This window comes from Anarhichas minor, unplaced genomic scaffold (assembly GCF_050575085.1).
Source record: "Anarhichas minor isolate MPS153535 unplaced genomic scaffold, ASM5057508v1 ptg000032l, whole genome shotgun sequence".
Taxonomy (NCBI): Eukaryota; Metazoa; Chordata; class Actinopteri; order Perciformes; family Anarhichadidae; genus Anarhichas; species Anarhichas minor.
The window spans coordinates 1,957,852-1,983,215 of record NW_027466478.1 but is presented as its reverse complement, the minus strand read 5'-3'; the positions used below and the strand labels follow the sequence as shown (position 1 = coordinate 1,983,215).

Genomic DNA, 25,364 nt, shown 5'->3' with positions numbered 1-25,364 from the left:
GTTCAGTCCGCTTCACAAACTGGATGACGGGTGTTACCCACATGACTCTACATGCAGTCTATTTTGAGCCCCATTTGCTCTGAAGAACCCTGGATGACTTTGTGGAAATGTGCTGGTAGTTTTGAGCACCTTTGAAACGTTAGACATGGAGCCTCTAGATTTGGAAAACATGAACTTGACGGTGAAAGCCGCCGCTGCTGCGTACCCGTTATGTGAGGAATGGAGAGATACTTCGGAGGGCTCTGTGTTCCACCTCGCCAATATGTTCCTGTTCTTTGGCTTCATGGGCGGCAGCGGCTTTTATGGACTACTGTATCTATTCACCTGTGTGACTCTGGGCTTCTTCTGCTCCACTCTGTGGGCATGGTCGGACTACTGCACCACAGACTCTTTCCTGTGGAGTTTCGCCCTCTTCGGCGTGTGCTTGGGACAGGTCCTGCATGTTGCCTATCGGCTGAGGAGCGTCTCCTTCGATAAGGAATTCCAGGAGCTTCACAACTGTATGTTTAAAAAACTAGGAGTGTCACTCACACATTTTGGGAAGATAGTGGCCTGCTGTGACGGACAAGTCCACACCATAGAGAGGGACCACTGTTTCGCCATAGAGGGGAAAACCGCTATTGATAAGCTGTCGGTGCTCTTGTCTGGCAGGTGATCATTTCACTGATATTGTGCCAAACTGCATGAACACATTTTGCCATGTTCAGGGCTAAACATTTAATCACAATAGAAGATTAACACGTAACACAGCATGACGTTTTACCGGCTTTAATCTTTGGAATTCCAGCAAATTGACACTCAGGATTTCTCTTTGCTGTTGTCGAGCTGGTGCCTGTTTCCCGGTGCTGTCCACGGTGCTCACGGGAGGTTTGGATCCTCTGCAACAGATGCAGAGCGTTCAATTCAAACTTGAGTCAACGTTTCTGTAGTAGTACACCCTGTGGAAATTGCTATTACTATTACTATTAGGTATTACTATTTAAAGAGACACTTTACCTTCAAATACAGGTGAACTTGCATTGGGTGCGGAAGAATATCTTTGTTAAGTTTAAACATGGTTTTCTTCGGTTAGGTTAAATAGCGCTGGTGTCATATTCATGATGATAGTACTGTAGGGTAAGCTTTTAGGAGGGGCTCCCCCATCCGTTGGCAAGTTGTTGTGTATTTAGTTTAAATATGCCAAATTATAATTTCACGGTTTAGGGATTCTGTTGTTTGGTCAGCTGTCACTTGTCACCACAGTAACATTAATTCTCGTAATGGCCAATAGCATTTAAATACAGAATCAAACTACGTCGTAAATACAGATGAGACTTGTTGTATTCAGCCCAAAATTCATGATTTTAGTAGGTTAATCTATATAAAATCATTAGTTTAATTTATAATACTGTCCTTTGAATTTATTGTTCCTGTCCTTTGGGATCATTTATTGTTTCCTATAAAAGAAAAAGTCATACAAATTGTAAGTATAAAGAATGAGTTAGATGAGTGTTAATGCCTTTTGATATATTAGAATTCATAGTACTTAATTATATCTGCCTATTTGCATGCATCTTAGAATCGAGAAATTTCCACACCTCTAGATGTAAAGATTTGAACTTTGTAGCTTGTTGCACTTAATGTCACAGCCTCAAACACTGATGTCACAGCTTTAAAAGGCAGGACACCTGCTGTGATACAGTATCACTGCTAAACCTTTTAGCAGACGTTTTTATGTCCTGTGAGATTAAGTGTTGACTTGCCTTTTATGTTATGTGTTTCCCAGTGGAAAGTGAATTTGTTAATATCAACTTCACTCTCCAACAGAATCCGTGTGACAGTTAATGGAGAGTTTCTGCATTACATCTACCCTTTCCAGTTTCTGGATTCACCGGAGTGGGACTCTCTCAGACCATCAGAAGAGGGTGTCTTCCAGGTCCATTTTAGTCATGTGCATGGTGCATGTGCAAAAAACAATTCAGCCATTGATAACTGAGAAATGTAAATGGGGAGCATGGTCGTCCTGATATCAGAGGATTGGTGGTTCGATCTCTGGCTAGTCCATGTTGATGTGTCCTTGAGCAAGACACTTAACCCCAAAATGGCTCCTGTAGCTGTGCCTATGGTGTGTGAATGAGTTAGGTCTGGTGGCACCTAGCCCCTGCCATCAGTGTGTGAATGGGTGAATGATGACATGTAGTGGTAAAGTGCTTTGGGTCCCTAATTTAAGGTTCAATTATTTTTATGACCCCAACAAAAATGTCTTGCTCAACTTCATGTGCAGTTACATTCTTTATTTTTATCTTGTCAACAAATGCCATGGAAACAATGAATTGTTCATAAAAACAATTATTGTGTGTGTATTCAACTCCTGATGTATTTTATTTATTTGTGCCATAGATCTGAATAGATTTATGTCATGGTATGAAAAGGAACAGAATAGGTGTAAAGTATGAGTATTTATGTTGACTGCATTCATCAATGTGAGCCACCTCCAGGGTCCTGGTATTTTGAATGGACTTAATGGACTTGAGCCATTCTTAATGTTATTAGTTTAACAGGTGCTTTACCTGCTGCGACGAGTCCAAATGTCTGTTGTAAAAACAATGATTAAAAACACATCAATGAGCCACATTGTTGCACTAGGTGGCTTCTTCCGTCTTTACTATGAACAAACACACACAGACACACACACACTAGTTTATTTTTTAATCAATCCCGCATACTGCTGCCAGAAATACTCACTAAGGCACCAAATCAATCTGCCGCTGAAAATACTTCCCGACAGATGCACTATTTCCTTCTGCATGAGTTAGGTTTGTTACAAACTACAGTGGAATTACCAAAAAATGTCTTTCAATGAATCTGTAATAATTGTTTTTTTTTTAAGATTTACATCTTCAGCAGGAGCCAATGGGCTTAAAGTTGAGAGCAAATGACAGTGAAGGAAAGTATGAAAGTATCAATGACCTGCTTACACAGGTCATTGATTTTATGACAATAAGAAAAATATAGAATTGCACCTGCTTTATCCTTTTAGTGCAGCATTATGTTTTCTATGTTTTTGTCAATGGAGAGATAGCATTTCTTAAAGGTCCATGCATCATTTACCAACAAAACTGTCAAAGTAGATTTAGTTGATTGATTGATTTTGGAAACAAATCCAGTTGATGAGTATTATTGGTCCTTTTGATAAATTGTTAGACTTAGATTATTAGAATGTCAACTTCAAGTGAGTATTTGTTTTAAGTTTTACTTTGGGTTCAATTCCACCGTCCCCATTGAAGGACAATTGCAGTTTATTACAACTTTGTCCATCTTTTCCCCGATCACAGCAATCACTTTGGTTATAGGCTGAACTACAATATTTGACCCATGTTGTGATAACTGGAACGATCCCATAACTGACACACATGAAGGCCAACCTGATCTCTTTCTTATCATTCTCCTCAGGTGACCCTGTGTGCTGATAACCCCTGCCGATATGTGGGGTGGAGAAGGAAGAAGCTCTATCTGCTTTTTGCTAAGCATCGCTACATAGCTAAGATCTTTGCCCTGGTTGTGCGCAATGACATTGCAGAGAAGCTGTACTCCCTCAACGACAAGGCTTTCGACAAGTCGAGGCACCGATACGATCTCCGCTTACCAAGTTACTGTCACATGCCAGGGACTGATTTAGAAAAGGCAGATGTCTTCCTGCAAGTGCCAGTACAGGGGGCAAGGACTGCCTGAACACACTCACTTACGCACGCACACACACACGCACATGCACACAGACACACGCACACACACACACACACTTAACTGACTCCTTGCAGTGTCAGTTAGGTAGGGCAGTGTGGAATTATCTGCACCATGTAGGGGGTAGTTGGCACACTAGCAACAGGTGTGTAAGAGAGCTTTTTGGAAATGTTGAAGTGCCCTCTCATCCGCATGCCAAATAACCTATTTCACAGCCATAGGCAGTTATGCAGCCTGTTATTTATGGTAGTTTGATTTATTTTTTTCCCACCCGCATTCACTGAAGACCCCCCCCTACTGTGCCTCTGACTGGCTAGTACTCATTGCCTTCTTCGCAACATTTGTTCAGTTTATTGCTGATGAACAAGATTAGTGGAAGGTTGGAAGGGTTAATGATTTTAAGATGTGGATGTTTTCATAAAGATGGCAGCCTTCTAATTACAATGTCCTGATTTATGAGCTACGACATGTAAGACCAGAGGTAATGTGACTGATAGACTAAGAGACCCTGGATCACTTCACTTGCCTTACTAAATAGTCCAATGTTACTTCTACTGTTAGATGGTAGCATTTTGTCGGCCAGTTCAGCCTGAGAAGGATCACTCTAAGGCTCATGCTCTATGGGCCCAATGCCTACCCAAACCTCTACGGCATGTTAGCAACTTTTATCGAAATGAATGAAATACTATCTTGAAGTTCTTTTAATACATTATTGGTGCACAGTAAAAGTGACTGGCAGTTGTTTGCCAGCAGAAACATATCATACATGTTTTTCCCAAAATGTTGGAGCTGATGCATCCACAGAAGAAGTCGTAAATATAACAGAGGAGAGTTTGTAAATGTTTGTGTGTGTTCAAATGGTTTTATGCTGAAGCAGAAGGCAAACAGCTATACTTGATCAACTTTATTTTTGGAGCAGCATTAATTTGTAAATGTCATGCCTCAATTAAAAGCAGCTACTTACTTTACTGTATAAGTATATTTTAAATACATAAAGTGAAATTAATAGGTGGCTGCAGATGTAATGTGTAACATTGACCGATTGACAGCCTAGTCAATGTTCCATTGTTAAGATGTAAATGTGGATGTAAATTTAGTCTGTTTTACTGTAAAAAAATGAATTATACTTTACGTTACAATATCGATTTTTCTTATTTGGAGTGGTGTGTGTGTTGCGTGACAATAAAAATGTTAATGAGATAACACAGGTTGGGGTAGAATTTAATATACATAACATTGACCATGGAAGTTCATTGTTGACAACAGTAATTTAATAATAATCTCAACTCAAGGTTCATTAACTATTTTCCTCAATTTGTTGGGCTTTCAACAACAGGATGGAGTTGGTGTAGCACACTAAAACATTTCATTTCCTATTTCTTGCTAATTTAATATCAGTGTGTCTATGTAAAATCATTTGCTTTAAATATGTGTTTAAGTTCATTCATATTTGTATTACTTCAGTTGTGAATAACATTACCTAACTGTATGCTTGCTAACTGAAAAGGGAAGAAAGTTGTTGTACTGACGAGAAGAGAGCGCTGTCGCTTTAAGAGAGTTTTTAGAGAACGTGATGTATGCAGGCTGAAAGCAAAATGTGCTTGTGCTTGACCGTGGGGTTTGTAAATCAAAGTTGCAAAACGAAGATGGACGTGTTGTTGACAGTTCTCAGTTGTCACGGAGAAGTGCATCTTGAGTTAAGTTTATTTTGTCAAATTTATTAAATCCTTTTTGACCAAGGGTCTTTTAAAATACGAATACAAATATTTAAAAATTATACAATATGAAAATATAGTAAATATGTGTTAACATTAAAATACCAAAAACTAAAATATTGGGTTTTACATTTAAAAAATCGAATATATAATATTTATAATAAATCAAATTTTAGCACAACTTCAAATGCAAAAAAAGCAAAGACTAGACTAGAAGATTTGACTCAGTTAATCATGCATTAAGTTACCACCAATTCGATCAAAATTAAAGTGGGTTGATTCACTCCAAAACACATTTAAACACTACAATACGAGAGCATGCCTCTCTTCTATACACATGTCTGATAGGTCAGTAGAGGAAGCCTATTATAAAGAATATTGAAATGGCCTATTTCTTCATATTCGCTAGCGAAAAATAAGCATTTATGTATCGTAATACATTGACGTGTTTGTGATACTACAATCAGTTCTGATAATTATTATATATAATATCTGATAAATATGTGCTCTGTCTCCTCCGTTCGGAGCTCTCAGTCAGTGCAGACGCGCTGCTCTCTCTTTCCTGCCCATTTTAGTCTCTCAATGTCAGCTGTGAGGAATGTGCGACGAACATTGAGCAGCCGCCCCCATAAGGGTTTAGCCTGCAGTCACCAGCAGTGTCTCCAGTATTTCACAGACATCATTCCTCCTACTTTGCTGCAACATCGGCTGCTGCTGAATCGGTAAGTCACGGGACGTTTTCCTCTCGGTACTTTGACGAGCAGTTAGAAAGTTGTCGGTATGAGAAATTCCTCTATGTTTATCCCCACATCTATTTTGATATAAGAGCCCTCCCAGTGCTGGAGCACATCAGGCTGACACAGAAACAGCTCAGCAGCTGATACTGTTACAAACGACAATATTATGTCGTTTAAGGGAATATATTCATCTTTCAACAAAATGTGAATATTATTCTGTGAGCACGTGTACACTAATCTTTAAATAGAACAGATGAAGCCAAATATAGTAGCTTTCCTGTGCAAGCCACTGTGGAATGATATGAGGTATGTGTTTAGGTTGCTATGTGACATTGCTACATAAACTGGTCTTTGCCAATATTGTTTTAACAACAAATGTAACCCAACATAGGTGTTTTTGTATGTGATATGTCAGACAGAGACACAAAACACATTCAAGTTTGGCATTGGGCTTGTGCGAAAGATAGTGGTTGTTCAGTGGGTAACTATTTGCTGTGTAAATATATAGTGGATTAATGTCGACCTGAGCAGAGATTGAAGCTGCTCTCCCTCTGTGTGTTGTTATCTTGCTGTGTTGTCAGGCCACGCATGATTTTAGTGCATATTCGTGCATGTGAGAGTGCCCCACTGACTAGTTCACGGCGGCTGCTCTGAACTGTGATCACATAGGTGTTACAGCTGATAACGCTGTCCTGACCGACAGTGCTTTTGGGGAATCGTAGGACCCACCATCTAGTTCCCCCTTAACGGCGCTAACAGTGCAAACAACAGCTATAGTGACACAACACTATAGCTGTTGTTTGCACTCTTAGCGCCGTTAGCACCGTTAGCTGTGAGCCTCCGGCTTGCTTTTGCATGTTGAGAGCCATTATTAGGCAATCAAAATGCTCCCAATCTCATATCTTTCACCTTTAAAGCTGCATTAATCAATATTCTCTCATATCAGAATTAAAAATAAGGGACAACAGGTAACCCAGTTGGAAGTGTATCTAAGCTAAAAAAAAACTAACAAGAAGCTATTTCCAGTGAAAAAGCATGAAGGTTAGACTGGTGTTGGTTTTAACAAAGGATAGTTTTAACACTTTGGATTTCTCCATGCAGGGACAAGCTACTCACTTTAATCCTTTTTCTTCATGAGGAAGAAAGAATGCAAGTTTATTTATTTTTTCTTCATTTATTTTAGTGATAGCAGTGCCTGCTTTGTAGTTAAATGTATCAAACATTAATCATGTTTATTATGTGTTCTAATTATTATTATTATGTTATGTCTTCCATGCAAGTTTTTAGTGCTAATCTTTTAGTTGTTAGGTGTTATGTATGCTAGTTTATGGCTGCAAGACTCTGGTATAGTTGCAACATGTGAGAAAATGTTACATCCTACCCAAACCAACATTGTATTTGTATTTAGCACATGTGTTTTATTTAATTTCAGCATGGTTAGGTCTTGGATGAGAAAGATTGACTAACATACTTGGCACACATTCACAAACACAAACTGTACTGTGTACATTCAGCTAATTAAAAGCAATCCATACACTGGCTGATTGTATCTGGTTAAACTTGTGAACAAACCTCTTCAAATATGTAACACCCTAAAAGTGTTGGCAAAGTTTTGGCAATTAAGGTTATTTGTATGATGTGACAGCAAGGCTAGAGGAATATTTCGAGATTACTCCCAAATTTGCTGTTCTTTCTGTTTTTTGGTTCAGACCAAACCAGAGCTAAAAGAAAAGTGAATATTCAACATTCATCAGGTTGACACTAACACAACTCCAAATTAATTAATAAATGAATGCTGCTGGAAGTGTAAATAGACAACTGTTTGCTAACATGTTTACCATAACACCTTTATAAGGTGATGATATCTCTGAAACATACAAAGCAAAGAAAAACTCTGGGCTCAATCGATAAGCATATACCATTTTCTTTCAAACATCTTTGCTAACAAGACAATAGTGTAGTATAATAGAACAAACAAACAAACTATACATGAGCAGAAATAGTAATTTGACAAGTATGTTACCTATACGTCCTGAGCAAATCATCATTCACTGCTCACATTTTCTCTCATGTTGCCCTAGTGTTCAAGGTGACCCTACTGCAAGATGTCTTCTACCCCAGAGCTGCACTCCCTCCTCTATACCACGTTGCCCTCCTTCCCCCCGACCACTCCAGGAGTCCCGGCTGTGGAGCTCAATGCCACCTCTTGCGAGGAGTGGGAGCAGACCCACCACCTCCTTTTCCATCTGGGGAGCCTGTCCCTGCTGTTGGGTCTGGTCATCCCCACCACCCTTGGCGTGCACATGATCCTGTTGCGCCTCCTCTTGATGACAGGTATCCACAGTGCCACCTGCTGATGGCATTCATGTAGTGATAATTCTGTAGCTTGGAATATTGTCTAATTTATCACAGCCTCTACAGATCTATACTCAATTCACAAGTTCCCAAAGTATTTGTAAATCATTAACACAAGCTAGTTGAGGTTTAGTTTTGTTTAATATTTGAAGGATTTAGATATTTTAAAAGCTGTCCTGCACAAAGAGGGATCTCTTCACCAGAGCCAAGGCCCTAAAAGGTTCTGACATGGCAGATAAAGGAAGGAGAGAATGGCGGATGGAAAAAGCCCTTCCGACATGTTTATCTTATGCTTGGAAGGAGAGTGGAGACAGGAAGCAGCCAGATTCATGGGACATTTTAACAGTTCAATTATTTGTATTGTCCTGTGGCACAAGCTAGTCTCAGAGGGTTTTACAGAGAAACAGAAACAGATAGAGGAAAGAGTAAACATGGTAACTTTAAAATAAACTTGGATGTTCATTATCAAATATTAGATGGGTCATAATTATATTATTAATATAAATTATTAAATAAAGAAATCAGTTTATATGATAAATAAATATATGGTATAAGCTTGAACTGAATAACATATTTCTAGATCAAGTATGTTTAATTAATAGAACTTTGAAGCCAACTAAATGATAGATAAAATGGACATACATTTTGTTACAATGTAGTGTTTTTATGCATTCCATCTTGTTTGTGTAACATGCTATTTCATTATATTACTTTATTTTAGTCCAGGTATTTGCATGTCAGTGCTCCATATTGATTGAATCTTTATTTTTTGTTTTGGTTATTGATGTTTTTAGTTCATTCGGACAAGCACAATAAATGAGCCACAATAGTTATACACAATGTTGTCTTTAGTAATGGATAATAAACTAGACTGAAGTATTGAACTTTGAATTTAGATCTTGAAGTGTTAACATTTTGTATCTAGGCATATCTACATCTTTCTTCTGTGTCTTTAACCCTGACAGGATGTGGTCTCTTCATTGTGTGGGCGACTCTGTACAGGTGCAACCTGGATGTGATGGTTTGGAATGTGGTATTTCTGGTGGTCAACTTCATGCACTTGTTCTTCCTCCTGTACAAGCGCAGACCGGTGAGTTCAGCATGCCCTCATATACATTATAACAGTCGCTTTACATTTCACCAAAATTGAAATACCGGCTTCAGGTGTTGGGGGAACAGTAGGTTCATTTATGTTGAACCTCAGTGATTTCCAATCTCAGGTAGGAGGTTGCATATCCTCCTGGGGTTGGTCCTGCTTTATGGTATGCAGATAAAATTGATACAATGCCACTTAGGAATTCGGTATTAAGGGGCCTTCAGCAAGCTGATAGAATCACACGGTACTTTTCATAATAAGACAGGAGACCTGTACTTCTCAGTCACTGAAATTCATCAACTTGATTCAGCAGCTAAACTGTTGGAAAGCCTGTGCTGCAGCACTCCTCAGTGGGTAATAAGGTCAGAGCCAATCAGTCATTGGTTAGTTGCTGCAGCTGATCTGTGTGTGCTCTTCTATATGAGGGCAAATCAATGTCAATATCTGTAAACCCAAATGAGATCCACGTGCACGTGTGTGTAGAGGTGTCGTGTGTGCACACATATTACTTTTGCTAGCGATTTCACATCATTCCGCGCAGCATATCTCTAAATGCATGAGCATAATTATTGCCTACAAAAATAAAACTATTACAATTTAGTGATACAATTAAAACTAGGTCCGCCCACTTACTGTCAAAAAGAAAAACTACTCGCAAGCGAGCAGGTGAATGTTTCGCGAGCAGGAGAGCAGTGATGGAAGTCGTGGGACAGCGGACGCCCCTCACTCTTAAAGAATGGTTTTCTCCTCGCAGGCTATAATTTTGCTCACAGGAGCAGAGATATTCTGCACGGGGTGATGTGTTGTATTGTGTTGACAGTGAATTGCCTCATTCTGTGCATTAATAGCATACCAGTGTGTAAAGATCAATATTGAATTTACCATTTACCAAGTACTGGAGTTGATTTACAGCATGCAAGACTTTTCTTTGAAAGTATTTATTTTGTCTATCAAGTCACCCTACTAGTTATTCTAATTTGTTGGTATTACTTGGACACACATATTTGCCAATTCAGTATTTAAATTGTTGAATATTACTTGTAAATGACCATAATAGTTCTAAATGAGCATATTACAATACTTTAGTAATTCCTCAGACAATCAGACCATGATTATTTCAGACCAGACACGCAAACAACCCCTACAGATTGGAATTGAAATGCTTTAATATGAATCCCACTGCTTTTCTTGCCAGGACTTAACCTGCATAGCATTCAAGAGATAGGATTGGTCATTCGTCCATGCTTGCGCGAGGTACCAGCAACGCAATGGGTTCAGGTCCTATGCCCTGACCAATGGGCTATCCTGACCTCTTACCACTCGAGGTCACTGCCCAACTTCAACAAGCTATGCTGGGCAGGTTTTCAAGAAAAGCAGTGGGATTCATAATTAGATAACTGTAGCTCATTGTGATTTCTGGTATGAAGTCCTTTCCCTGACTATTTGATTGGAGCCATGTCATTAAATCATCACCAACCCAGACAAGTGGTCCCAGAGGTCTCCCTTATCAACAATTACTGAAGTTTGATTTCTATGTTAGATTTTCATTAAAAGATGACTTAAGGCTGTGACTGTGCTCTGCCAGATTAAGATCGACAGGGAGTTGCGGTCAGTCTACAAGCGGATGTTTGAGCCCCTCCATGTGCAGGAGGCTCTTTTTCAGAGGCTCACAGGGCAGTTCTGCACCATCCAGACGCTTCAGAAGGGCCAGGCCTACGCTGCCGAGGACAAAACCTCTGTGGACGAACGCCTCAGCATTCTCCTCAAAGGAAAGTATGTGCTGTTTGTTTGATTGTGGGTAGATTTGACATGTTATCTTATGTTTTAAGGATGAAAACATATGTGGGTTATATAGACCACTATCATTTCTCAATGTAGATTTTAAAATATTCTCTAAACCCTTAGACTGGAACCAGTAATAACTTCAGTGACCCATGAGCTCCAAAATCGACAATATCTGTGAATTATATCATATGATAGAGCTATCTAAAATTGAAAAAGATCCAAGATTAGTAATGTCAATGGATTCAGGAAAAACGTTTTTCATGCATGAACAATGAAACATTTGTTAACGTGATAAAAGTACCATACAGAACTCCAAAAGCCCAGGGGCTTCGTTTATAATTGTTGGGTAACAAAACGGGGTCTGAAAAAGGCATATGCCATTTCCCAAGCAAAAGTTGTGATCTATAAAATCAAACTTGACGGGAGAATCTGCGCACCTGTACGGAAACTCTGACCCATCTTGTAATACTGTGCATATATCACCAAGTACGATTTCAGTTTTCATAAATTGTCTGAGTAAAATCGCTGCAGTTAACACTTCCTTCAGTTATAGTTTATTCCATCGGGACAGATACACTGTACAGACACAAACTGAAAACAGCTATCCGATGCGAGTATCAGAGCTAATTGGAGTCACCACGGTGACTGTCACACACTTTGCCTTCTCCATTCACCTCACCTGGCAAATCTTCACCTGCACATAAGGATTGTGTAAATAAACACAGTCTGGAAATACAGCCAGTGACAGCTGTCGCACAATCACTCTATATCCTCATTATCAGTCCTAATCATAATGCCATAAGAAAACTAGTGCTGGGCAACGATTCAAATATTTAATCGCGATTAATCGCATGGATTTTTTGCGATTAATCGCGATTAATCGCATTGTTATGGCAAAGTTCAATATTGAATTCAAAAGTAGTGTATTGCGCACTTTTATTTTAAAAGTACTGCTATATGAACAAAAGGGCAATAACATTTAGTTCACGAGATGCAGGTAGCATGTTTTATAATTAATGTGAATATAATTCATACTTTGTTGTCATCTTATTCTGAAAACCGGATGTTCGTCTGAAGAAACCGGATGTTGTCTCACGTTAATGTTTCCGCTAACTTTCAAAGTCCTTCGCTCGCTCCCGATCTGTGCCGTTTAAATGCGTTTACCGTGAATTTCAGCATATAGGTGCACTAAAATTACTGACTACAGGATGTTTGCTGGCTTTTATCCCACTGTTCTTGTCATCCTCTTGTTATTATGTATATGTATTGTCTCTTGTCTTTCAATAAATAAAAAAAATTAAAAATCATAATAAATAAAAAAATGCGTTAACGCGCGATAAAAATAATTGTCGGCGTTAATTAATGAATGTGTTAACGCGAAATTAACGCGTTTAACTTGCCCAGCAATAAAGAAAACATAAATAAATAAATAAACACATTGTATTCACCTGTCAAACTTCCTTTTTTTAAACGATATCCAGGGTGGTGGATACCACTGATTGTCGTGATCATTTTGGAAACAATCTGTCTGATTCAGTGGCGGCTGGTCAATAGAGGGCAATGGGGCATGGCCCCACCTTGAGCCACACAAAAAAATAAATAAATAAAAAAATTATAATAATAATAAATTATACAAATTGTCAATATTTGTGTTTTTGAACTGTGGAATGTACCCAGTAATATGTGTAAAATGTGATATCTGCGCAAAATATATGCTTTTCCTGCTCGTCCTCTCCGCCTGTGTGCACAACACGTCTCAGAACGCGCAGCTAGGGGGGCAAAATCGTTTTTGCCCAAAAGAGGCGGGTCTATGAAGCAGTTTAGCCAATTGCTGATTAAAGATATAAATGAGTGACATACAATTTTGCCAATCAGCGCCCTCAAATAGATTCAGTGTGGGGCCAAAAAGATTTAGCCCCCCTAGCTGCGCGTTCTCGTCAGGAGAAGTCTCTACAGGCGAGCACTACTCCTCCAAGTCTCGTTTGAGAGGAGAACTTTGGCGGAGATTCTGCAGGCCAAAGAGCTGATATCAGATCAGACTGACCTCACAATCAGACAGCAGACTAGCGGGAAAGGGAAGCAGTCCATGCGAAGCTTCTGTACTAGCTGAACACCAGACAGGTTTGGCTAGCTGGATGACGTCATGCTAATAACTTATTTAGCATTTTAAAACAACGGGGACGGATCCAGCACGGACAGTTACAGGAGTGAAGGATGAGGAAGTAAGGAAACATGAGAACACCAGGACACACATGGAGAACTCTGTCAAGCTACATATTAGGCAAAGTGAACATCTTTTCTTCTACATAGTTGTCCTCAGTCTCATCTGCTTAACTTGGTCATGGAGGCATCAACATGTAATTGAGATGGTAAATTAACAGTGAAAACTCATCATAGCTTAATTTAACATCAGTATTCATAATTACACTTCATGTTTACTTCTCCTGATTTTTACCTCCTATAACAAGGTCCATAGGGGCATCTCAATAAATAAACATGTTATATTATATTATATAAGTGTTATTTACAGCTTTTTTTCGTGTTGGAATAAATGTTAAATATTTAACTGCAAAGTAGTAATGCGTGTTTGATACTTTAATTTTTTTGCATTAAATCATACTGGGATGTTTGCTGAAATTGATAGGATGGCCCTACCTAGAACATTTTCCACCAGCCGCCACTGGTCTGATTCCTGGAAACATAAATACTGCGGTGACACTCGTGATGTGTTATGCTGCGTTCACACCGAACCAAATTTTCGCGTTGCGTTACTTGTGGGAATTTACTCGCGGGATCATTTGTGGTTATTCGCCTCATTTGCGCCGAAGAGGGGGAGTGGCTTATCTCCATGGAAGCCATTTATTTCCGCCACCAACCATGGAAGAAATAACCTCTATTTCTGCTTATTACTTGTTGTGGAAGTCCCAGATATCCCGGGAAACTAAACGCCTTCTTGTCTGAGTTCATAACAGTAGGTATTTCCTCCCGTTGTTGTTGGGAATAGCACTGCACTCAGTAAGTATGGGAAGAGAGAGACTAACTGTCTTCTGCCTGTCCACAGACAGCCCCTCTAATCCACTGGGATGAGTTGGCATGAACTGCTTCATAGGCTTCCATTGCTCATGTGAAGCTGTGATATCATCATGCAGCACATGCGTACCTGTCATTTTATCTCAGACCTAATGTTGACTCTCTGTCTTGTATTGGGCTTTGCAGTCAGCTAATCTCTTCCTCATACTCTTCCTCCAAGGAACAGACCAGAGTGTTGTATTTGGACAGGTTTAATATGAAAAAGTACACAAGCAAATATTAGTTTTCACCAACATTAAGTACTGTGTTGGAGTTAGAATATTAATTTTACTTTTCCCAAGCAACCATGCTCGCACATCTTAAATAAAAAGTATTTTTTTTTTTTTTTTACGTGACCTTACATTAATGTTTCCACACCGTGAGCCAGAGGCTCCACCTTTTTTGTACCTTTTCATGGTACTTTTTGTACCTTTTCTTGGTACTCTACCTTTCTCTGTGTTTTGTAAGTGTGACTTCCACTTGTAAGCCACTCAGTACTCCATTCATTACTTTAAGGCTGCAGTTCCCAGGAGGTGGAGCCTCTCCCAACAGGGTGTGCAAAGGTGTTTTACATACAGTGATTGGAAAGTGAATTCTTTTGTTTCTTCACTTGCCAATCCAGTTGAATCCTGTATGCTCTGATGAAGGCCCTTCAGACCGAAAGCACAAATATGTGAATTCTGCATAGATCTAATGTATGGATATCTCTTCTATCAGAAACAGCAGCATGCCAAGTATGACAAAGATTTGAAGTGGTTTAAAAGATTGATAAAATCTTTGGAGCACAGCTGGGAAAAAAATCACACCACTTTGATTCCAAAAATCACGCTGCAGTCTCTAAATCTTCTGCAGCCTACAAACTGTAAGGAACTATAAGGAAAGAGAAATGTTGCCACACTGGTTACTTGACGGAAGCAGGAGGATTTTCCACTTCTGTTTCTCAGTCATTTGCTGACTTTGGCAGTGGCCATAGTGTCTCCAAAAGTGCAGCTGTAGGCTACCAGTTAACTAGGCTGTGCCGTCTTTGAGCTAACTGGCTATGCATTATATAATTATTAGTTTTAATATTTATAAAAGTTACCTTTGAGCCACATTAGTGTACCTAACATTAAAACAATGTTCGCGAATCGCGTTGGACGTGCTGGAGAGGGGGCGTGGCTTATCGCCCTGTAAGCCGTTCAACTGTCCGCCATTAACCATGGAAAAAATAACCTATTTCTGCATAGTATGTGTTGTGGAAGTCACAGATATCCCGGGAAACTAAACGCCGTCATGTCTGGTTCATAACATTGTCCAGAGGAGCTCCGTGGATTTTATCGAAGTGTATTCACACGTCGCTGTTTACTACAGCTGTATGAACACAAAATAAACTGATTTGGCTGTGATGCAACGGCAATAAACTCCGAACTAACTACGTAATCATGCCGATTTGTACTTGTCTTCTCCGACAAAAAGGGACTCCGAAATAACTACGTAATGATGCCGATTTGTACTTGTCTTCTCAATGGCGCTCGGATGGATCGGTGCTAGGCTATGCTAACATTGTAGCAGCTCCACCAACACTCAGAATAACGTCATCTAGATGTAAATACGGCAGTGTCTATTCATTGTTTGTACCATATGGTTTACACACACATTTATACACATAGTTTGGTCCGGTCTCTATTGATATGAGGTATCGTAGAGCTCTGGGTGAACACAGACGGCTACAGTATTTATTTCCTGATTCAACAACGGCAGTCAGTGATGACAGGAGAAACAACTCAACGCTGATAGGCTATCGCGCCGGGGCGTAACGCGAATATTTCGCCAAAGTTGAAAAATTTCAACTGACGCGTTTGGGGCGATTTGGAGTTTGATGTGAATTTGCGTACATCGCGCCACGAATTTGCATCAATCGCGCCGCGCCATCGCAAATTTGCGTTGCTCCAGTCTCATCGCGTCTGTGCATAGACATTGGCGAATAATTTGCGCCGCGTTTGGTGTGAACGCACCATTAGGCTAAATGGCCATTAAAGGAATAGGCACAGCCTTTTTTGGGTTCACCAGTCAACACAAGAAGATTAAGGCTTAAAATCACTTATAAGAGATGGCGTTTTTGTTTTAAAGATGAATCTGAGTTTTGACTTTGACGTTTCTTTGTGACAGGATGAAGGTATCGTATCGAGGCCATTTTCTTCACAACATCTATACCAATTCATTCATTGACTCTCCAGAGTTCAGGTCTACTGAGATGCACAGAGGAGAGAAGTTTCAGGTAATTAGAAGATCAGATGGACAACAGAAATAAACAAACTGCTTTTGTACCTTCATTGCTTAATTGCCTCAAATAAAAACGTATCGGCCTTGTCATCAACATGTAGATTGCAGTGATAAAATGAATAATAAGTCAGAGCTAGTGTAGTAACGGACCACTGTTGATCCGTGATCCGTACGGATCCCCCCCCTCACAGTTCGGCATGCATGGAAAACGTGGATTCGTTCCAGTTTAACGTTACACACAGTGTGAAATAAAGTTTTAATGATGACCGTTATCTGCCAATATTCAGTAAAATATCCCATCAGGACATCGGCATTTATACTTTTCTAGTCACCAACTCTATAATGTTACATTGTCAACAACCAATCCGTGTTTGAATTGAGCAGAAGAGCTAGTTACGTTGGCAGCACCGCTAACGGTCAACGATTGAAGGTTCCGTTTGGTTACATTATGATGCATTCAGGCTCTGTTTAGTGAAAATTAGTATTAGGCGAAGTTAAATTATAACAAAATCATGTGTTCAAATGTAATCTCGCAAAAAGTAGTTTTGGTTAGAAACTTGAATAAATCCAGTTGTTTGAAGATGTTTTCACAACAACATAGATATTAGAGATGAATTATGACCTGTTTGCAATACCTCTAAGCAGCTTATAATACATCTTTAAAACTACTATTGACAAGATTTGTTTTAATCCATAAAATTGCAATCTTTTATTTCTTAATCATTTGAATTGTGTGTTTTTAAGAAGATACAAAACACAACTGATGACAAAACTAAAAGTACAACATTTAGAATAGTTGATGGTTTACAGACTTCAGAGCGATCAAAATGATTTTTTTGGTTGGTTGCAAAAAAAGAATTGTCTGGAGCCTGGAACCAGCTGTATAATTAAACAACAAAGGGATCTGTATCTATCAATATAGATCATCAATGATCATCAATTAGTTTCGCCGGCAAAAAAACGTGCTGAGGGATCTGTAAAAGTTACATTTGCTCCCTTTTTTTCTTTTGTGCTGATCCGTGATACGATCCGAACCGTGGGTTTTATGATCCGTTGCACATCTAATCAGAACTTGAACTAACTGCTTTTTTGAAAGACAAATGATGTGTTTGACAGGTGACCATCATGGCAGAGGAGAACTGTAAATTCCTGTGTTGGTCTCGAGAGAGGCTCACCTATTTCCTGGAGTCGAATACTTTCCTAAATGAGGTGTTCAGGTACCTCATTGGCAAAGACATCACCAACAAACTGTACTCTCTGAATGACCCCACACTCAGTGACAAGGTAGGCCCAGGTCTCATGTCAAATTATAATAAAATGGCACAAACACTGGAAGTAACACATCAACAGCATAATGGATGACAGCTACAGAAATGATGGTGTTGATGATGATGGTGGTGGATGTGTTCCAGGCGGTGAAGAAGATGGACCGTCAGCCCAGCCTATGCTCTCAGCTGTCTATGATGCAGATGAGGAACAGCATGGCGAGCAGCAGCGATACTGATGATGTCCTTAACCAGATCCTACGAGGAGGTTCTGCTGGATCATCACTCCGTAAGTCACATTATCACCCCACAAGATGTGTTTTCAGGTTATTGTAACCATGAGTGCCTTACAGCAGTACAGTTTACGGCAGAGTATTGCATTGGCTGATCTCGCAATTTCTAAACCTTTAATTTGAAATAATCCGTTAAATCTAAGTAATACAAGCAAATGTACATTTACAGCTATTACAGTTATGTGTAAAATTTAAAAATGATTATAGCATTATTCAGATTTTTCCAATGTTGTACCATTAATGTGGTCTATTACTGCATAGGTTCAGAGTTTCAATTCATTCATCCATTAAAAACATGGGAAGCCCAGTGCTCCAATCCTAATCAAGCAATACTGATTACCAAAATGCTGAAAATAAATACCAACAAAATAAAACCAAGTTTTGAGAGGACTTTTTTTTTGTAACAGTCATGTATCCTCATACAACGGTTTGTATGTAATATGAAAAGTTATTTCTCGTTTTCCGTGTGTTCTCCTAAGAGCATCCAGCAACATCCAGAGTAGAGTGCTGATTCGCTAACTCAGCACTCTGAGGATGCACATGAACTCTTGATCTCTAGCACCCCCTAATTGTATTTAGCTTTTTTGGCACCCTTTGATATACTTGAAAATTCACAAAACGTGGGGCACACAACAAAGACTGAACATTGCAAGTAGGGATGCCCCCCAATACCCGGTTCTAAACGGGAATCGATAAGACAGTAGTAAATACCTGGAGCATCGATAAGGTCCGTAGTCAACGGTTCTGCTATCGGTGCTTTAGAAGTTATGGAATGAGATCTCGGCTGAGGCTGCAGCCCTGACCCAGCCGACCCACCTCCCTCTACCAGCGCCAGTCCTAGCCCAAGTCCCTTCTTACAAGCAGCTACAGGGAAGATGACACAGGATGAGTGTCACAGGGCTGTTACCCAGTTTATTGTTAAAGGCCTGCACCCCTTCCCAACAGTGGAGTCAAAGGGCATTAGGGAACAACTAATAAGTCTGTCAGTGTATATTGAGTTGTTTGATACATAGTTATTAATAACCTCTATAGCCCTAGCCCTATTTTTAGGCCTCTGCTAGAAAATTGCATACCCATACCTTTTAGACTGTAGATCTGAAACTACAAGGTCTATTTTAATAATTTTGATGGTATAATACAGGTAAAACTTATGAGAGACTTGTTCAGATGTGTAAATATTGTGTATATGTTACTGGTTAATAGTGAACGAAGATGGCACACAGCTCAAATTGAAAAGTTCCAGGTTCGCCTGAAAAAAAAGCACTTTTATTGAACATCTTTTTTGAAATAATGCAGATTGAAGCCTAAAAATACTCCACAGTCATAGCACAACAGGTTTGTGGTCTGTCCAAGCTAATTTTACTTAGCAGGCCAGCATAAATGAGGTCTGAGTACAGAATTTCAAGCCAAATTTTCATTTTTGGAACCAGATTTTGCGCTGCTCTATTCTAATTTTATATACTATATAACTACATATTAACTATATATTCACTTGCTTTATCACTAAGAGTGTTCAATACATCGTAATAAAGCAGTTTGGAATCATTTTCAGCCATGTTCAGTTATTTCCAGATGTCATATGTCTCATCCATGAAAAAAACCTGCTCTGACTCAGTGTGTAGGTGGGATTTGTAAGGCCTGTGATTGGCGGATTTAATTATATGACACGTTGTTAGGTCTGGAATAGTCCATTGAAAGCCGTCAGGGGTGTTATTTGGAAAGCTGAGGGACATTAGTCAGTAAAAATCTTGATAAGGTGGGCTCAACCCCCATGCGAAAAATAGATTGGTCCAGGCGAAAAATGCGGGCCATTTTCGCATGCCAGGTCACAGCACGTTCATTTCAATGCAGGCAGAGAGACCAGGAAACGGAGCACAGCGCTGCAGCAACTTTCAATGGATTAACTGTTTTTTTCGGGACGAAAATGACAAAAAGGTATGCAGATTTTCAATTTTTTTTCCCAAGAGCAGTGTGTGGTTTCTTGGGGTTTGTCCTGTGACTTTTGAATGCTTTGTCGAAGGTCTATTTGGACACGCTGGGTCGACGCCGTATCGAGCCCTCGTGCGAAATCATGTATCCATCCGCCATTATAGCTGCCGGCTTTGTGATGAAAGATGAATTTCGGATGCATAGTTGGCGGATTTTTTGGAGAAAAATCCTAATATTGTGATAAATCTTCTAGTGTATTGAATTAGTTTGTGTATAACTGTGTATAATTGTGTAAAATGGCTTGCATGATGATTTTGCCTGGACTTTTTTTTTTCCGATATTTTACATGTCTGGACCATTTTTCATATTTCTTGATGAAAAGTCCATTCGGAACTTCGGTACCGGTACTCGAACCCCAAATGGGGCTCGCTCAGGCTATAGAGGTTTTAATAAGGGGAGCAGCTGTGTTGTTATACGTTAGTGTTATTTTGAAGCTGCTAGTCCCATTACCATTCCAGCCAACACATCTTAACAATGGTTGTTACTACTTGACTTTAGGGAGATGACCAAGGCTCTGAGCACTAAATATACTCCTCCCTGTAGTAATGTTCTCAAATGTACATTTCACTAGCTAGGACCCGCCTCAGCCGATCAAACTTTCATCGATTATTTGGAGCGTTGAGGAATGGTTGAGGGAGATTTAGCCAGGGTGAGAGTTTAGCGGTTTGGGAAAGGCTTAGTTGAGGATCCACTGCGGCTCCCGGGGCCTTGCAGATGTTATGTTTAAAATTTCTCAAACTAAAGGCAAAGGAAAAAGCCCCGCTCTTTGCTCCTGATCCGTCAGCAAGATAAGGCCAAATCAGCTGGTTGAAGTTTAAATCAAAAGGCATTTAATAGCTAACAAAAGCAAATACAGTTACAAACTGAATCACACTATTAATAGTAAAACAAACAAAAAAACAAATATTTCATGAAATATGAGATCCAATCCGAGCCACCCAGTAGCCTGATGTGACTGCTCGGTGGTCCCCAGAAGATCTGAAATCCTCCAGAGTTTCAAACCCTTTGTCTCCTCAAAAAGTCTCTGAAGAGTCTCACATTACACCCATCGATCAGCTCAATGATTGGCTGAAATCCAATAAGCCCCTCCTTGGCCCTTGACCTGTTGTTCTGATCAGACACCTCACCCAGCCACTTTCTTCCAACCCCCCTTTTACAACACATTCCTCAACCCCCTCACACAGACACTCAACCACACTCCTTGGTTAAAACTCCTACAAGTAAACACACTATTGATATCCAGCACTAGGAGCGCTTTAAACTTAAATTCCTCACACAGATCCCCAGGTCTCCATGTGGGACGGAAGGATAATGACTATGAAAAATGATAACCATAAGAAAAATGGCTTAACAAGAGGGAGGGAGGGTGGGATGCGGAAAGCGTGAACAGGTCGAGGCTTAGAGTGGGTAGATATTTATAGGACTGTGGCCGGAAGTGGGGGAGATGCGTGGTCCTCCTGAAATTCAGCTAAAATGTTAGTATGTTAGTTCTCCAATTGTTGTTTGCATTGAAATAGTATAGTCAACAATAATTAGTTATTTAAACATTTCTGCTCTTGCCGTTTAAGAAATAATATTTGTTTACATATGAATAATAAAGTAATATTGATTATTTTCTTACAAAATAATCATAAAGAACCGATAAGAATATCGATAAGGAACCGAACCCATAAACAGTATGGATAATAGTATCTATAAAATCCTAAAGATCCATCCCTGATTGCGAAATTATACAGTGATTGGGTTCACGCATGTTTAGCATGCTCCAAATCGTCATCTAATGTGTGGAAGGCTCTGATATTCATGAAGTTTGCTGCCCATATCACTCGGATCATTTCTGACATATTTCTGATTGACCTTAATTAGTTCCGTCCATCTGGAAGTCTGGCATTTTTCATTTTGTGCATTTTTTAATGTATTTTATGCTGTCTTATGTTTCAATTTTGGTTCAATCCTCCGGCTAGTGTGATGCTATATTGGGAAGGAATAGTCAATATCGCCAACGATGATGTCAAAGGTCATGTGACAATACTGCTGCTGCTGTTATTATTAGTACTCAACCTTTTTTACATTATTATTCTGCTATTGGTACTACTACTGCTATTAATAATCTCCTATGTATCATTTATATCAGGGGTCTTCAACGTTTTTCAGGGCAAGGACCCCCAAACTGATAGAGATGGAGCAGGGACCCCGACTATATATATTGTATAAAATTATGTTTTATATTAAAATGGGCCTAGTGCCATGTATAAACATGTGCATCTTTATTGTGCATTCAATACTAAGCTATTCAAATAATACACAGGTTCATATATTCATGTTTTTATTTTAAACATGTGCAAGGTACAGTGAGTAGGGAGGCCGTGCCACTGCCATTTATAAACATACCTTGTCAGCTGATACCAATGCCAATATCAACATTGTCTGTCAATTGCATGATAATCATGCATACAAGCTATTCAAATTGATGTTTTCATTTTAAACATAAATGTGGAAACGAAAAATGTGTGATGGCCTATTAGTGCCACTGCCATGCATAAACATATCTTTCATAGAATACTGAACTATTAAAATAATAGACAGATTCATGTTTTTTGGTCGAGTTACAAAACGATCCATTTGGCACTTGGCATAATAATATACTGGCCTCAGTAGTTGGCTGTTGTGGATAAGAGCTGCAGTGTTTTAGCCAGGAATATCTTGCAAAAAAGATTGCACAAGGTGTGGGTGAAGTAAATAGTTTTAAAAAAAATGGTAACTTCTATTCAAATAATATTACAGCATGCAACCTTGTGTCTGGGATCTTAATCTAACCATTTGGCAGTATTCCTCCACGAATCGGCACCTTAACGTGGTGGAGGAGTTTGAGTGGCTCAGTGATCCTGGGAGCTATGTTGTCCGGGGCATTAGCCCCTGGTAGGGTCTCCCAAGGTTAACAGGTCTCAGGGGAGAGCCCAGACTAAGAGCGGTTCAAAAAACCTGGATGAATAGCAGCCCACAGACTTCAGCCACCTCGCCCGGACCAGGGATACCGGGGCACCCTCCCGGAGCCAGACCCAGGAGGGGAGCTCGCCGGCGAGTGTCTGGTGGCCGGGCCTTTGCCCATGGGGCCCGGTCGGGCTCAGCCCGAAGAAACAACATGGAGCAGCCACCCTGTGGACCCACCACCCGCAGGGACAAGCATCGGGGTCGGGTACAATGCAGACCGGGTGGCGGGCCAGGCCCGAGAGCCTGAATAAATGGAGGCAGAAGATGTTATCTTTCAGTCAGAAATGCACACATTCAGCGACACACAGGAGCTCTCTCAAGCTGGGCACCGGTTCACTCACACCGTAGGAAATGGATGGATGGATGGCATTTGGCAGTACCTCTGCGGCCCTCAAGGTGGAGCTTTGAGGTCCACTAATGGGCCCTGGCCCAAATCTTGAGAATAGCTGGTTGAGAAAAAGATTGTGGTTTGGGTTCAAATAAGTACGCTTATTATGTAGTTCATACAGGTGGCGTTAGTTAGTATTTACATAAGTTACGTAACAAAAAAGACCCTTGAAATAGGTCAACATTGCGTTTTGGTTTTACACAGGGCAGGAACAGCATTTCCTCTGTTCCTTAGTGAATGCAAACCCAGAACTTCCTCCATGTTAATTTGTTGTCTTGATAATTAATCATAATGTATATTTCCACCATGTTTCTACCTGACATGTCATAGACAGCACTCTGCTGCTCCCACTTTCTCTAGTTTACTGTTTTCATTTTTTTATTATTTCCAATTACCTGATTATTTCCATTTCTGGATCGGTGTTAAGCTACTATCAATGAATATTAAACATTCACATCAAATTATCAATGCCTCAGCTGCCATAGTCTTTCCTTTTCCTCGTCAGCTTTTAATGTGAAAAATGTTACGGTAGTGTTACATTTCAGTGGCAAAACTTGAAAGGGATTGTATAAGGTACTTACCAATATTGCATCAGTTTATTACCTGTAGTAGACGGGAGAATAGTAATGAACTGCTGTGGATGGGAGCAGCAACAAAATGTGTTTTAGCCACCTAAAAGAAAGAACCACCTAAAAAGTCTGTCAATTTAATGGTGAAAGATCTGAGATATGGAGCAGTTCAATTTCCTCTCAACGGCTCTTAACATGTCAACGGCACATAGCAGCCCTTTCGCCTTAGTATACTGTTAGCACCATTAGCTAACAGTTCTTACCTAAGGGGGTAACGGGGCAGGTGGCACCTTGATAACACTCACATGCCATAGGCACAGCTCACGGGAGCAATATGGGGTTAAGCGTCTTGTCCAAGGACACATCAACATGGACTGAAGGAGCCGTGGCATTTTTTCTGGGGCATCTTTTATTTGCTCCCGCCGGCCACACCAGAGTGGCCATGAATTGAATACTGGCTTTAAAAAAAAACAAAAACATTACCACAATGAAGCAGTGGAAAGCATGCTTAAAGATTGGGGTGATTATTAACATTTATCCGGATATCAACATTAATTGTCCAATGGTTGAAGTAGTGTTCATGTTAGCACTCTTCTTTGCTGATACAGGGGTATTTGTCTCAGGACAGGTTATTTTCTTTTTCTTTTCTTTTTTTAAATAATTTTTTTAATTCATTTTTTTTCTAGAAAAATCCCCTGGCACCAAGACCTCCTCAAAGATGAAGCCAATAGAAGAAGGCATGGAAGATGATGTTTTTGAAGAATCTGCTTCTTCCAAGTCTCGCCGTATGCCCAGCACTTCCACTGAGGACGTGTAGCCAGCAGGGGAAGAATACACAAGATCCAATGTATGCACTTCTTGTTTAGCAACAACAACAACTAGAATCTGATAGATACACCCGCAAGGCCGACATTACCACATGTTATTTTCGTAAGTAAATGGATATCCTCCTGCTGGCAACAAATGTCAGTTGAGAAATATCAAAGATATGTTTCTGGTCATTTAGTAACAGTTTCTCCATTACATAGTTTGCCCACCAGAGAGCACTGAAAAGTTTATTTTTACACTGTTAAATGTTCTTCTTACAAGCCACTAGAAATACCTTCTTATAAAAATGTCCTATGTTAATG

The 25,364-nt window shown here is 39.8% G+C and overlaps 1 protein-coding gene across 1 annotated transcript; it reads left to right on the top strand.

Moving 5' to 3' along the window:
- Positions 1 to 93: 93 nt before the first annotated feature.
- Positions 94 to 25,364, top strand: LOC142964828 (popeye domain-containing protein 1-like). The gene is made up of 10 exons (XM_076105367.1): positions 94 to 651; positions 1,807 to 1,915; positions 3,433 to 3,696; positions 8,278 to 8,506; positions 9,493 to 9,617; positions 11,209 to 11,396; positions 16,626 to 16,734; positions 17,856 to 18,023; positions 18,152 to 18,293; positions 24,921 to 25,364. Exons 1-10 carry the CDS (start codon positions 146 to 148, stop codon positions 25,049 to 25,051), a joined length of 1,971 nt encoding a protein of 656 aa, XP_075961482.1. The 5' UTR covers positions 94 to 145; the 3' UTR covers positions 25,052 to 25,364.